Raw genomic sequence first — 16,661 nt, 5'->3', positions numbered from 1 at the left:
GGGTCGGGTCAGGGTAAAATGTAGGGGTCCAAACTGAGCTTAAACGTACATGTTTACAACTTCGGGGAGAAATGGATTAGGATATAAACGGTGGTATGAGTAAGACTGACACCTCATAACTTTAAAAAAACACGTTTTTCAGTAGTTTTACCTTGTTTAATGGTTTAATTATCAATATTTTGCATAATACGCTGATGGGGCAGGTCCGCCCTCCAGTTTGGGGTAAGTCCGCCCGGGGAAGATATAGGGCGAACATGCCCCATCCTCAAAAGGGCGAACAAGCCCCTTGTGCACATTTTTGTATTTTCTTCAGGGTATGCAAAACACAAATCAAATAAGGAGTTTATAACTGCATTAAATCTTTGACAAATCCCATATGTTCCCAATACAGATTTCCATTAAAACCATCTGTATTTATGTATCAATGATAAAACAACATTATGAATGCAAGAAAAAATTACGTTTTGGTGTAATTTTTTGTTTTGGCTGCAGTTCGATGAACACGTCCCTATATGTCGCGTAGCTAATATGAGAAGTTTATAATGACCTATGTCACCTAATTTTGCCATCACCAAATTCCCTGATAGCCGTAGTGCTGAGAAACAAGGGGTGGGCGAACCTGCCCCTAGGGCGAACACTCCCCGCTCTCCCCTACTGTAGTTAAAAGACATCTCTGGAATATTGCTAAGTTTAATCATTGCATGATTCTGTATTGTTAGTTGATTGACAGCCATACTGCACTAATCAATAAATAATTATTAAGTTGTTGTTTATAATAAACAGTGTGTTTGCTGATGCGTGAACTCGGAAGCAGGTGATTTTGGCCTGGGTTATTTTAATGACCACAACAACACCCATTGGAGGGGGAGGGGGTCAAAAAAGTTTTTGTTTTTTAAATATCATGCAATTCATGGGCCAAAATATTGTAAAATACAAAATTTTGGGCGCTACACGCGCACATCGTCCAGTAGATAGACCTATGTAGGCCTATGTTTAAGCAACAGCAATTTTTTTTCGCCTGTGCCCCCGAAATTTTATTTTGCCTCCTCCCCCTCCGACCAAAACTTGTGAGACCTGGTTTGGAAGCAATATAAGGGGCCTATTCTATGATGTCACGAACTTATGGACAATTTAGGCCTATTATAGACATAATTATGTCCTATTAATTTATCATTAGGGACCGTTCACAACTTCAACACTCGTTAGGGGCCGGCCCTTATGCAAAATGGGGGAAGGGCCCTTAAAAGTTTGAATGACCCTCCCTGAAAACATTGACCACAAATTTTCCCGGGAAAATTGAGTTTATATGCTTTTCTATGGGGTGACCCATAATTTTCTTTTCAAAAAGGGGGGCCCTGGAATTTTTGAGATCTGAAAAGGGGGGGGGGGGGCTGAAAAATTTTCGCGATGACAAGTGTTTGTGAACGGTCCCTTATATTAAAAAAAAAGTTAATAGAAATACTAAACATAAGTCTCAGCTGCGGCAATCATGAATAAATAAACACGTAGGTGGACGTATGCGTTGAACTACCGTACACATTGCGCGTCGTGTAAGTTACTTCGCCCCTGCAGTCGAGAGTATTAATAAGTACACAAAATGGCGACACCCATGCCACGGTGGAGATGTTGATTTTACGTGTAGTATGTGTGTTGTAACATCGAAATTTGAACTCTTTCCTATTTATTAATCACATTCAAAGTCGCACCATGTTTAAACTAGTACAAAAGCAGACGTACACCGTCTTGTCTCACCGATATAGTGTGCTATTAATTTTTACGGGGATTGTATTTGTTCTCGTATCGGCATTTCAATTTGGAGAGGTAAGCTTAAATTTAAAATCACAACACATTCTGTCGGCCGGAGTGTGTGTGAGAGAGAAATGAACATTGATTCAGGAGTCAGGGCAAGAGTTCATAATAAATGTACCGTTAAACAAAGCCCCAATCATCAATACTGACAATAGTTACAATATTTGTCATGTGTGATAATGTAAAAATTAACAGATTGCTCGAGAGAAGTTCTAGCCAAGAATGATATACTATAGGCATGATAGGTATGCTAGGTGAATTCAAATTTGCCATCAAACTGCATCATTTTATATATCAAATTAAAGCCCTTAATTGAGTAAACAAAGCCAAAAATGAAAACCTTTTTTTCATAGCACTTTCCGTAGAAAGTTACATCTTGTCAAAGATTGACTTTCATCAAACAATGTCAAAAAGATTTCAGCTAGCAAAATTCCCCAAAACGGCATTTCGGGGGTGTTTCTAGATCTTAGTCTCATGATGATAGCAGCTTTTTTAATGGAACTGCTATCAAAATCCTCTAAAATTCCATGTCGCGAGTGACTTATCACCATAAAAAATCATATATTTGGGTCAAGTGAAGTATAGAAAACATATTTATGTAGGTTTCTTTCTTGACCAGTTGTTTTAAATTTCTATGTAGAAATGCATTGACATTGTCGGCGAATTTGGCTGACCAGCAAATGTGTTTGCCTGGCATACCTAAATTATATTTGCTCATCGATAGCTTCACATTCTAAGCTAGTAGAGACCATAAGTCCGTTCGCAATTCCAGAATTCAGCAGACGCGTAATGCATTACATGCATTAGGCGCGTGAAAGTCGATTCCGAGTTTATCGTCCCCCGCCCGCGTCACTTTTTGGACACCAAAAACACCAGCGTCAAATTTTCAAAAATGCCAAAATAATTCATTATTTTCAAAGTATCAGTGTTTTCACCAGTTTTAGCAATTGGAAACATATATTTTTGTTTGTAAAACATATAAATTTATAACTTGGAACCAAAACCAGGCTCTTTTCTAACTTTTCTAGTCCCTACCCATATAAAAACATGTTTATAAATAACATGTATGAGTGTGGCTTTAAATCAACACGCACTTTAGGCCAATAATGAAATCTGATGAAATAATGAAAAATGAAAAATGAAAAAGTCACCTCACCAACCTGGGAAAAAAAAGGGACGATAAACTTGGAATTGACTTTCATGGGCCTTATGGGGAAAAAATGTACATTTCCTATATATGCGGTGAACTGTGCCGTTTGCAGAAAAACATCTTGTACTAGCATTTTGCTGATTATTTTGTCTTTATTTCTTCATGATACATTGTATTTGATATTTGATTTAGATATATTGGTATCATGAAGAAATAAGGCCCTTCGCACTTGATTAGTTTCCTGTTTACCGCCCGCGTCCAAAATTGAAAATCTCAAAATAATTAATTATTTTATTTTTATTTCTAATTTTCTCCTTTAAAATAACTTTCAACTACTTCTACTTGCCATTTTCTGACTTTCATAATATCAACCAGGGTTCGATTTATAGGGGTTTTACATGCACAAATGCATGTAACTTTGGCTCTGTGCATGTAGAATTTTGCCTGTGCATGCAAAATTTTGTGTTATTCAGCCAATTTTGAGGAAAAAACAGAGTTGTGCATGTAAATTTCATTTTCTAAATCGACCCCTGATATCAACAATAATGATGAATAAACAAGGAGTACAACTCCACCTTCACTTATTTATAAAATCAAATATTGTTGTGAAATAATTAAATGCCTGCTCTAGTCAAAATGAGTCAATAGTTGCTTGTAATAGTTCAAACTAAATAAAGAAAATTCAAAATCTTTAACAGGAAACTAATAATCAAGTGCGAAGGGCCTAAAGACAAAATAATCGGCAAAATTCCAGTACAAGATGTTTTTATGCAAACGGCGCAGTTCACCACATTCAGACATTGGAATAGACTTCTCCGTAGTCCACTTGCCATTGTGCATATTCAGAATTACCTTTGCATTTTTAAAAACTCCGATTGTGTGCACAATTGATAGATTTTCCTGATCTATTCAGTCACCGTGCGCCCTCTGTTAGCTTGATACCCAAGTGGACTACTGACATTCGATTGCGGTCAAAATGCTTAACACAGGCCCCTATGGCAAGAATGTCGGATTTTTGGCCTACTAAGAATAGCATGATGTAATGCATTTCATATAAATTAACCAATTGTGATGCAGCATTTGTGTAGGCGGGGCCTTACCATTTTCCCGATAGTAATCAATTTCATTTGCATTATTGTGACCTCATTTTATGCTGTTCCCGTGGTGTTTGGCTCTCTTGCGGTAAAACTTCAAAGTTTGTTTATATGTGATGAACCAGTTGAAGAAATACGTTCATGCACGTGTCATGTGTGGTACAATGTACGTGTGTGGATAAATCCTGATCGGGTAAATAACTTCAAAAGTGTGTCTCTACCGGCTGTAAAATATACCTAAATTAATTTATAAACAAAATTATTTAGCTCCGCTGTTTAGAGACGGACCATGACATCAGTGGCGTAACCAGTGGGGTGGCGGGGGGCAAGCTGCCCCCGGACACAAAAAAAAACTGGGAAGAAGAGCAAAAAAAATTGGGAAGGGAAAAGGGGAAGGAGAGAAAAGAGGAAGAAAAAGGGAAGGAGAAGAGAAAAAAAGGGGAAAAAAGAGGGAAGAAGAGAAAGGGGAAAGAAGAAAAGAAAAAAGAGGGAAGAAAAAGGGGAAGGAGAAGAGAAAAGGAAGGAGAAGAGAAAAGGAAAAATAGAGGAATTTGAACTCTGAAACACTGATTTTTTAGCATCAAACATGCCAAAAAACAGGAGCTTCAGGGGGCTCCGCCCCCTTGACCCCGCCGGTGGACCCCACCAGGGCCCCTAAGGCGGGCCCCTGGACCCGTTTAACGCTCCGCGGCAAGCCGCTCGCGACTTTTGGTCAAGAATTGGGAAATTTTTCAATCTTGCCCCCGAAGAAGATCAGGTCTGGTTACGCCCCTGCATGACATGGCCAATATCACCCGAGACTTCTTCAGGGAATTCTGCTGATGAGGCCGGGTGCGATACAAAAAAACTGCGATTCATCATGCATTCTCACTAGGATGTGAAAATTGTAAACTGGTTCAGGAAGAAGTCCTTCATCATTCCATGGCTGGTAAAGACGTTTTCACCATTCTACCCAGATTGTTAGCAGGGGGGGGCTCACAAAATGGAATTTGTTGATGACCCATTCTTTAGGTCAGAAAATTTTGCCAAAAATACCTAGTTTCATGGATTTTAATGACATTTTTCACTTCACCTGAAATTATTGGGGGGTGAAGAGTATTCTAGCCCCCCCCCCCTTCCTAAGCTACCAACTAGGCCTAGATATAATATGGGAAATATATTTTCTACCAAAGCAGCACCGTTTGCTAGGACTTTTTGTCGGGTGGGAAATCCCAGACTAGAAGAAGCACACAATTTGAGTTTACCTTGGGAAGCAAAATATGAACGCATTTACATCGATAGTTCTAGCCAGGGACAATATTGTCTTCAAGGAAAGAAATTATTCGCGACACATGGAGAACGATTGTGCGGATTATTAAATTATTGTGGTAATCATTTTTTTAAAGATAAATATTTCATAATAACGGGAAAATTAGTTCATGCCTCTCTTAATCCGTCTATATTTGTAGCTATTTTAGAATTTCGGACATGAGGCTCTTTCCGTCTTTCGGCATGCCATTAAATATCAAAAGCACCTGAAGTAACTAGTGTTTATTAAGGGGGCCGGCATTTTCTTCCAAATTAACAAAACATCCGCGTCAATAAAATTGCGACCCCCCCCCCCCTATTTCGGCAACAAAATTTTATTCCTCCCCCCTCACCAATACACCTTAGCCCTTAAACAAACTAAAATTGTATTGAAATCAGTCTTTTTGAATTAAAAATAAACAAACTATCTCACCAAATATTTTATGACCCCCCGATTTTTCTTTCCAAAAATCTATGGCCCCCCCCCCCCTTCCCCTAAAATAACAGAAAAGTCAACATTGTGTTGTGATGTGATCTTGCCGGCCTATTTTTAAAAACAATGTCCTGTCTCATACCAATATTTTGCACTCAGTTGTGGGTTTGTCACCGTGTGTGCACTACACAAGTGAGGTTCGTGATACCTGTAAACAGGCCAAGATAGATGCTATATGCAAATTAGGGGTATTTTCTCCTGCTGATCGATTTTGGCAAATAAATTGCTGCACTTTCCCACGGGATGACAAATAGTTGGCGTTGTATAATTTGACTTTTCCATACAGGTATTTCTTATTTATTTGGGTTATTATTCGATATTTATCACAGTAAATACAAAATATAATCTTGATCGATTTGTACCACAGTTGATTTTTCTTTAAATAAATTGTATTATCTTTTGCCAAATACAAGAACCCCTGTACAATTATGGACGAGACGGAAACTATTCGCTGTTTCTGATTGGTCAAGGGGTGGAGCCAATTTTATTCTCATCGTAGCGTCACTGATTTAACCGCAATCGTTTGTCCATAGTCGTATTTTTAAAACAGACTGCTAGAAAATCACTGGTAGGCATGAAGGGAGCCCTCTTTCAAAAAATATTAAAAAACAAAAGTAAGGCAGGACACAAATGATCACTTAGAATGCCTACATCTTGGGCAACTAGATTTGTTTATAGACTCTTTATTACATTATAATATCGAGATTGATAACATAGGCCTATTTCTAAATTTCTCAAAATTCGACTATGGCATAGTCTAACATTGGAAATGTACCGTACATTTATAGCTTCCTTGTGTTTATCTCTGATTTTATTTGGCGACTTTTGTTTTTGCACATGCGCAGTTGTAATTGCAAAAGGGCTTATTGCATTCAAAATCTAGTCGGATTCGCTGAAGCATGACACTGTGTAAAGCAATTTAGCCCTTTCGCAATATCAGAATCATGATGCATTGTGGGTAATATTTGCCGATTTTGTTGTTGAGATAAACACAAAACTTTGCACTTCCTTCAAAAACATATTTTTGTAAAACATTTAATTATTCATTCATAATACATCATATACATGTTAATATTTCCTGTGAAATAAAAAAAATCAATATGTTTTTATGCAAACGTCAAAGTTCACCCCATTGAAAATGTAGGCCTACAGTAGCCTTGTCGTGTTTATCTCCAATTCATCGGCAAATATTACCCATGATGCATCATGATTCTGGAATTGCGAAAGGGCTTAAATGGAAGTTCATTTGAAGCAAATTTAACACCGCCGATCACGACAGGTGATTGCATCAAAAATGTTGCTAAAATTACACTTCAGCAAAATTTTAGACTGTCCAAAATAGGCATATCTTGCTCAAAAGATACAGCTGACTCATCGAAATAAGTTTCATCGAAATTTCAACATTAAACAGAATAAATAACCTCCAGTGCAAAAAATTGCATGGCTGTCCGACTGAAAAACGATACTTGGTACTTGGTGGTTGTACTGGCCAGCACTCCTGGCTGGAGTCAGACGGTCAGGGTAGTGTCTGCGCTTGTAGTTTTGCTTATTGGTCTTGCTTGGTTGCGTGATACCGTAGTGGTCCTGTAATGCCGATTTGAAGGCTTCTGGTTTTATTATGTTATTTAGTGATGGGTTCTGGCAAAGAGTTCCAGTCAGCTATTGTCTTAGGCACGTATGAATATTTATAACAGTCTTTGCGGGTTTGTAATTTAGAGTAGGAATTTGGATGTTGGTGCCGTGAGAGACGCTGGATAGGCTGCAGGAGATTTCCGATGGGCAGGGATAGGTGACCTTGTCTTGCTTGCTGGAAAATGCAACATACAATGTACTCTAGCATCGAATGCGTAACTATCGTACACATACAAATTCGTAGCTACTGCTAGAGTTCTTGAGTGTTAAAAAGTAACAGATTGTAATTTATTTGACATTGTTTGAACCTGAGACCATAATACTGGAAAAACTGATGCATTACCCGCAGCAGCCCCAGGCGCTTTTCTTGATGATGACTGACATTCTGCATGAACTACTTCGTAGTGATGACGGTCAGGGTGACGTGTGCACAAGGGAGGCGACTGAAAGTGTATTCAATTTAACCTTGTCGCCTTTTTTGGTATGTGTCATAGTGTCGAAAAAGGACAATTTATTTTGACATACATGTTGGATAATTAGGGTCATATTGATGATAATACGACACATCACATACGACAGTCGATAACAGGCCTAGGCCGTAGTGGTCAGCGGCAACCAGTAAAGTGTGCTGAGGCTTGTGGATCAATGTCTATAGGCATTGCGCTTGTGCGTAGCGCATAAACACCATCCATTGCTAGGAAGAACCATACAATTTTGAAGTTTAAAATGTCTCCTTTAAAATTCAATAAAATGAAAGATGACAATTTTCATAAAAAAATGATGGTTCAACCATGTCTGCAGGTTAAATAATTAGGCCTACAAATTTATGACCAAAAGTATGTTGCCTTAAAATTGCCCAAATTTGCAATTTTTTGATCACAAAATGTTTGTTCACCTCCAAAGAAGGTTGGGAGTGAGTCCCCGGAGTTCAAGTCCCGCCCTTGAAGGCTATTACCTGGGCAGAAAATTCCTGGCCGGGTACCAGAAATTCAAAAAGAAAAAAAAAAAGTTATTCATTTTTTTCAGTTTCAGAGTGTCCCTGGACCTAGAGGTAAATGCTAGGATCATTCATGGTTGAAAATATTAAAAACACTAACAATTTTCATGAGTGTGTATTGTATAAATATATGCCAAATGAAATAAATAGAAAACTGATCTTTAACTAAACTTTGTCTTCCATATCTTTCAGGTTGCAATGGAGTGGAGTAGGGACCAATATTCAGCACTATTTAATATTTATCACGATAACATTGCTGGAGTGGCATTTCAAAACAGGTAAGGAATTAATTACCGTAACCACCCGGGTATAAGCCCACCTTCAGGTATAAGCCCACCCCCTATTTTTCCAAACATTCTGGGAACAAGGGTGCACTCGGCTATAAGCCCAGTACTAAAATTTTGGCCAAGTTCTTATATCAAATCAATGCTTTTCTCTCACATTTAAGAACAAATATAAAAAAAAAAAATCAATTGATAATTAACATTCCACACTTAGAATTTTAAGAAATTGACATATGATAGTAATTACTGGTACATTGGGCATATACAAACGGGGAAGATTTTTCTTATTTCTAAATTCAAGTACTAGCCCCTCCCCGGTTATAAGCCCATCCCCATTATTGAAGTGAAATCTGCCATCTAGGGGGTTGGGCTTATACCCGAGTGGTTACGGTAATTAATGGGCTATTCCAGTTGAAATCCATACACCCTGAATGGGTGATTCCATTTGAAATCTACACTCCCTGGGTGTAAGATTGGAGGTCAAGAAAACACTAGATAACATTCAGACTTTTCGCACACACTTTTGCAGAAAATGTTCAGCACTCTGCTCCAAGTTCCTAGAAAGTCTGAATGTTATCTGGAGGCATGGTGTAGGTTTCCTCTTACGCTTTGTGCTTATTGCTTTGAATGCTTTCCGTACATGCTCATATAATTGTTGGGACATTATGATTAGGGGAACTTGTACCAGTTCTGTCTGTACATCAACATCATATAGATTGTGTGTAGAAGTTGGGTTGATCCTTCATGTAATTATTTCATGTAAGCTAATCCTAACCCTAATTCCGCGTAAAATTACATGAAGGAATAACTAGAAGTAGAAGATTACATATGAACCCTTAAGGGATCTAAAATGAGCGTTTATTGTGTTTCGACAGTATTTTTTGTGGGACATGAGAGCACCTCAGACCTATCGAATTGCATTCTGAATACGAAGCATGTCTTTCTGATATCAAATAATTTTCATTTTTTGAAAATCACAATATAATACCAATTTTATGACAAATTATAAAAATTTGATATTTTTCAAATTTTGATATATAACAGTCCTCGAAGTAAATTATATAAATCTAATGATATATTCTTAAAGTGTATGTAGCAGGGAGGAAAAGCCGACGGTCAATTGAAAATTTTGACCTTTCATATTGAAGATATGGATTTTTTTCCCAAAAAGACCTAATTTTTTGTGTGTTTTGGGAAAAAAAATCCATATCTTCAATACGAAAGGTCAAAATTTTCAATTGATCGTCGGCTTTTCATCCCACCTACATACACTTTTTAAGTATAAATCATCAGATTTATAAAGTTTACTTCAAGTACTGTTAAATATCAAAAATATCAATTTTAATGATTTGCCATAAAATGTGTATTAAATTGCAATTTCAAAAAATCAAAATTATTTGATATCAGAATGACATTCTTCGTATTCAGAATGCAATTCGATATGTCTGATGTGCTCTGATGTCCCAAAATAAATACTGTCCAAACGTTCATACCCCAGCCCTTAAAGGTAGAGACAAAAATATCTTTGTAATGTCTCAATTATTATGGAATTATTTAATTACATTCAACTTGAAATATGTATTTTCATGTATTCTTGTCATGAATGTATTAATTTTGTTTGGTTTTGAAACTTGTTGCTTGCAAAGTAGTCTACATGTATTTTACAATTGCATCCCATTTCAAAATTCTCACTCCATAAAAATGAATGAAAATAAAAGTTTCTGATTGAGGATTCTAGGCACCAGTGAAATTTATTAATAGTTGCACATTTCCTGGGCAAATTCAGTTTTTTTCAACCCCAGTAATATTATGACTTGTCAACACCACTGGTTTTGGTCAGCAGTGATCAGATGAGTCATCAGTGAAGTTTTGTATACAGTTGACAACATGTGCATTTAATTGAACATATGTGTTATTTAGTAGTATACAGTATATTGCAAACATAATTTTAATAATACAAAATGGTAAATGTAGCTGTATATATAATTTGTCACCAGGTGCCACTGTATTGGACTATTCCTGTTGAAATCCATACCCCCCCCCCCTATGAAAGACATAACCTTAGTCTTCCACACAAGGGGTGTGAATTTCAAATGGGGTTACCTGTGTGGGTGACTTCATTTGAAATTTGCACCCTTGTGTGGGAGATTAAGGTCATGTCTTCCATACGAGGGTGTATGGATTTCAACTGGAATAGCCCTTTAGTATTGTCTTATTAATTGCTTTGCACAAATTGTGTACTGATACAAAATTATTTTGTACCGGTACTGATATAAAATTGGACGGATTGAGTGTGATACCTGAATTTATCGGTCGAGCTAGAGTTTTCAAATATCATGCGAGACGAAGTCGAGCGTGATATTTGAAAACTCTAGCGAGACTGATAAATTCAGGTATCATGCGTAAATTATCCGTCCAATTTTATCATTATTATGTCTTCAGAATCTTTTTTTGGTCAAAAACATGATTTTTGGTCAAAATGCAACTTTTTTGACATGATTTTTAGTCAATTAAGGTGATTTTTTGTCAAAAATATGATTTTTGGTCGAAAATGTGATTTTTTGGTCAAAAATGCTACAGATATGAAAAAACCCTGTAGCTCCAGGTGACCGATACAAATTTATCAGACAGCAAGGTTATGTACAAAGGTATAGGATGCAAGATTCTGAAGACATAATAATGAATAATACCCTAAAAGTGGGCAAGTTATAGCAGATCAATGTAGTATTGAGACTCCTGATTACATTGTATATATGTACAATATAATGCACTTACTATATCCAATGTGCAATCAGGGCCTAGATTTCGTCTTGGTTTGCAAGAATCAAAATCTATCATAGTCACTGCACTTACTGTATGATGCAATGAGAGAAGTTGATTCTCGCAACCGAATCTTATGAGAATCATTACGAGAATCGATTCTGTGATTCTCATCGAAATCTAGGCCCTGGCCCTGGCAATGGTAAGATACAAAACAATATGTGTGAACCATTATTTTCTCATTTCATGTTTTGTTGTTGTTGGGTATGTGGGAGGGGTGTTTGTAAATAGTGGCAAATTAAACGGGGATACACATTTTAGAAAATCTGTACAACAGTGGACATACAGGAACCATGGATGTCCACGGTTTGTAGACAGTGTTTCTAAATGTCAAACGCATGGAATAGCTAATGACTGCAGAAGCTGGTATGGCAGTGGTCTCCTCACTCAGTTCTCACCATTGCAGCCTGGGTTCAATTCCCTGCATTGCCAATGTAAGTCTGGTTGCCAATTCATGCTCGTCCTCGCAAGATTTTCTCTGAGTGCTCCGGTTTTCCTCCTGCTTCTAAAATTAGTCCTCTTCCTATATCCCTGTCCCATCATTTTTGGTTGGCATCCCTTTAATTTAGTAGCCTCTGAGAACTAAACGGTTCCAAAAAAATAAGTCCTCCATAAGAATTTTTCGTATAAGGCCATGCGTTTTAAGTTGGGCCCATTTCGTGTGACACACTTTATGTTTGCGGAAATCGCATGTATTTTCGTTTCAATGGCTATAACTTTTTCAAACTATGCATTAACCCCACAAAAGTATACATTTTCTGGAAGCAAATTGCCTGAGGAGTTCAAAAATGCACTTAAAATTAACATAGGATGTACCCCTAAAAGGTTATGAATTTGAGAACCTCCAAAATTCATGAAAAAACATACTGTTGGAAATTTTTTTTTGAAGAAATGCTCCATACCCTACAAGATTCATTATTGCAGATTTGAATTCCTCACAGTCAGAGCTTTCCAAGCATATATAACTTTCTATACCTCAGTAATGTTTACCATATTTTGCGCGGGGCTAGAAAAATGACCCAACGGATTTCATTTTTTTAACAGAAAATTTTACCTTACCATGTTCTTACTGTAACTCACCCTTGAGGACACCAGACATGTATTAAATGGTCTAATTCAATTTGATAAGGCATACAGAAGCAGCAAACATACTAAAATAGGTATTTATACCTTGTACTAACTGAGTTATCTTGTTGTATACAAATGCGTTGACATCAGTAAATATTCTCCATTTTTTTGTACAACTTTGCTAACAACTTTACAGAAGAGTTATACTAGCTATACATACAAAACAGTTCAAACCATTGCTAAAAACAAAACTTACATTTTTTGTACTGAAACAGTGTTTTAAAAAGCAAGCAGTATTAAATGATGGTCATGTTCATTGTCCAGATTTATAATGCAATTGTACACATAATGTCTTCATGATCCTCTTTTTTCCTCGGTCTGCTTTTTGCTTTGTTTAAGACTGATAGTGATACCACAATATTTTAAAACAGACTCCAGGTGGTACAATGGTCTCCTCTCTTCCTTTAAACAAACATTCCCTTGTTGTCCTTTAAACAACATTTGATTTGTACCTGAGTGCTACATGTATATATTAATTATGACCATAATCTGACTGCATATTTTTTTCAAGAGGAACCACGCCATCTCATATGACATGTTCAAAAGCAAGAAATAGGAATATATAGCATCAGATGATGGCTGAATTGCAGTGACAGTGTCCTTAACAATCAAACCTGTATAACCTGTGTCACATTTGAATCTGTTTCTGCTTGATCTGCAGAGTCCTCTGACACACCTTATCCATATCATCACTTGGATTCACTCCATCGCGACAAATAGGCCTAGTTTTTCTTGTTTGTTTTTTTATTTGCTCAAGTCATAGTCAAGTTTGTCAGTAACATATGCAAATTCTTTTTAATTGGCTTGATTAGGCTAGATATACATGTATGAGGTTCAATTTCAGAATCTTTGAATCAATTTGAGGCCATGACTGCAAAACTATGACCGTCCTGGTCAAAGTACTTGACGTAGAGTCGTAGTTCTACCAATGCAACGTAGGCCTGTAATTTTAAAATAATTCTTTAATTAAGGTAATTAACACTCATTAACAAACATCCAAATGATCAAAATCAGATTAGTTTTAGTGATTAGCCACAGTTTATGTACTCAAATGCAATAAATCCTAATATCAACATGATTTAACTCAGTTACACCACAGATGCCAATTTTGCTGCGCCAGATCCTCCTGCGCCAGATCCTCCTCCACCCCGGAGCTTCGTTAATTAACAAGTAATTAACGGAACATGATAATTTTTTTACATGTGTTATCACTTCTATCCTCTTACAGACATGCCAACTAGTACGGTTTCACCGTATTTTGTACGGTAAAACGTGATAAATACGGTAGTACGGTCACCCCCAAAAAATACGGTATTCCAGAATTTTGACCAAAATAATAAAATGTTGTGTCTTAAAAAGATAAACAGCTGCAAGATTAGACTACCGACTAAATTACTGGTATCATTTGACCACTTTCTTGGTCTGTTAAAGTGGTTGCCTACATCGTTTTTCTCTCGACTTTCGGTGATGCATGCACATTAAAAAATTATTATTTAATAGGCCTACAAGATGCTTTCCGAAATAATTTTCTTCCGACTTGCAGATTTTTCATGCACATTAATGTTTTTATTAACTAATGCTATGTCTTCTGAAGGTATTTAGTTAACTATTTAGCTCTTTTGGTGCAAAAGAATAAGCATAAAAGAAGGTTTCCGACCTCCTTTTACTTCCGACTTTCGCACCATGCATGCACATTAAAGAAATATTTAATAGGCCTACAAGATGGTTTCCGAAATAATTTTCTTCTGACTTGCAGATTTTTCATGCACATTAATATTTTTTATTAACCACCTAATGCTATGTCTTCTGAAGGTATTTAGTTAACTATTTAGCTCTATTGGTGCAAAAGAATAAACCTACAAGAAGGTTTCGGACCTCCTTTTACTTCCCGACTTTTGCACCATGCATGCACATTAAAGAAATATGTATAGGCCTACAAGATGCTTTCCCACTTTGTTTATTCAGATTCAGATGATGATGATCAATGATTTTCTGAACTTGAAAGTTTTAACAAAGCATGCTTCTAACAACATTAGAAGTATTGTTTGGTCTACATACTTTATCCAATTTTGTGAGGTCAAAGGTCACATACAAGGTCAAAGGTCGACTGAGGTCACCAAATCTTTTAAAAATTAATTTTAACTGTGCATCATATATCCGAATTCAGCTTGATCAGTTATGTAATTAAGGAAATATGACGACTTTAAGATGGCCTCTTTCCATGTAAAGTATAGCAAAGTAGCACTTTCAATGAGTGATAACTCGTAAAGGAAGCATCTTTCTGTATTGATTTATTACTTTGATGGAATGGTTCTTTGGTATTGCCAAATTTGATTGCAAATTTGTAAAGTGGGCCCCTGGACCCGGGCCGTTACGTGCTCGGTCGCACAAGTGCCACTGCTCCCTCTCAATTATGTGTTCTACTTTTGGAGTTTCTGGGGTTGGCAGGTATGCAACTAAGGTACATGTTTAAAAAATACGGTTTTAGGGTGCAAAATACGGATTTTTGTTCTTCTGAGTACGGAAATCTGGATTTCAAAGTTGGCATGTCTGCTCTTACCCTGCATGAGTGCTTTAATTTAATACCAAATTTAGCTGTATATCTTGCATAATTATAGAGAAAATTTAATAGATGATGTCATTTGTGCGGCGCAGATGTCACAACTCCACCTATATATGGGCCCAGTTCAAAACGCATTGCCATAATCCAAAAACGGCTTGATCAATTCTCTTGTTTTAAAGTTTGGAACATTGTAGGCTGATTAGTTATGCATCAAGTGAACGGTGTTTTCTTGCTATCTGTTATCATCTTCACTGAGAAATATAGCCATTTATAAAATTTTCGGCCAAAAAAAAGCTGCACTTTTCTACATAGGCTTTTTATGCATGACTTTTGGTTTCAGACCTCTTTCACTTGAATAAAATTAATCAAAAAGGAATGTTTCTATATTTTTTTTGTTTTTAATTAAAATAACTTAATTAAGGGATGGGGTATGAACGTTTGGACAGTATTTACTGTGGGACATTAGAGCACATCAGACATATCGAATTACATTCTGAATACGAAGAATGTCCTTCTGATATCAAATAATTTTGATTTTTGAAATTAGCAATGTAATACACATTTTATGGCAAATGATTAAAAATTGATATTTTGATATTTAACAGTACTCAAGTAAACTTTATCAATCTGATGATTTATACTTAAAGTGTATGTAGGTGGGATGAAAAGCCGACGATCAATTGACAATTTTGACCTTTAGTATTGAAGATATGGATTTTTTTTCCCCAAAACACCAAAAAAATTAGGTCTTTTTTGGGAAAAAATCCATATCTTCAATATGAAATGTCAAAATTTTCAATTGATCGTCGGCTTTTCCTCCCAGCTACATACACTTTAAGAATATATCATTAGATTTATAAAATTTACTTGAGGACTATTATATATCAAAAATGTGAAAAATATTAAATTTTAATAATTTGTCATAAAATTTGTATTATATCGTGAATTTCAAAAATGTAAATTATTTGATATCAGAAAGACATTCTTCGTATTCAGAATGCAATTCGATATGTCTGATGTACTCTCATGTCTCACAAAAAATACTGTCGAAACGCTCAAAACGCTCATTCCAGATCCCTTAAGTTAAGATGTTTATGAATTAATTTTTACACTTTTCAAACATGTGTAACGGTTCAGTGAGTAATCATATAGCCATTTATGACATTTTATTCATCAACAAAAGTTGCACTTTTCTAAATTGGCTTTTTGTATGCATTAAAATGAGTAAATTTAACAAGTTTTTCATTCTAATTTAATTTATTGGGAAGGAACAACTGTAACTTCAATGATAAATCTTGTGTTCATTAATTAATTTAACCAATGGACCAACAAAATTTACAATGGACCAACAGATTCCTGGTTAGATCTTTTATGCTGGCCCTATACACTTGTTTCATTGGTCAT

General features: G+C 36.2%; 1 protein-coding gene across 1 annotated transcript in view; it reads left to right on the top strand.

The window, feature by feature from the left end:
* Positions 1–1,600: 1,600 nt before the first annotated feature.
* The window catches only part of LOC140167834 (N-acetylglucosamine-1-phosphotransferase subunits alpha/beta-like), a 59,988-nt gene continuing 44,927 nt past the window's right edge, over positions 1,601–16,661 (top strand). The window contains exons 1-2 of the mRNA XM_072191125.1: positions 1,601–1,821; positions 8,655–8,740. Of these exons, the coding sequence (XP_072047226.1) occupies positions 1,708–1,821; positions 8,655–8,740 (200 nt within the window). The 5' untranslated portion in view covers positions 1,601–1,707. The remainder of the gene's footprint in view (positions 1,822–8,654; positions 8,741–16,661) is intronic.

Source organism: Amphiura filiformis, chromosome 13 (genome assembly GCF_039555335.1).
Source record: "Amphiura filiformis chromosome 13, Afil_fr2py, whole genome shotgun sequence".
Lineage (NCBI taxonomy): Eukaryota > Metazoa > Echinodermata > Ophiuroidea > Amphilepidida > Amphiuridae > Amphiura > Amphiura filiformis.
The sequence above is the reverse complement of the archived record's forward strand: the minus strand, read 5'-3'. Positions and strand labels throughout refer to the sequence as shown.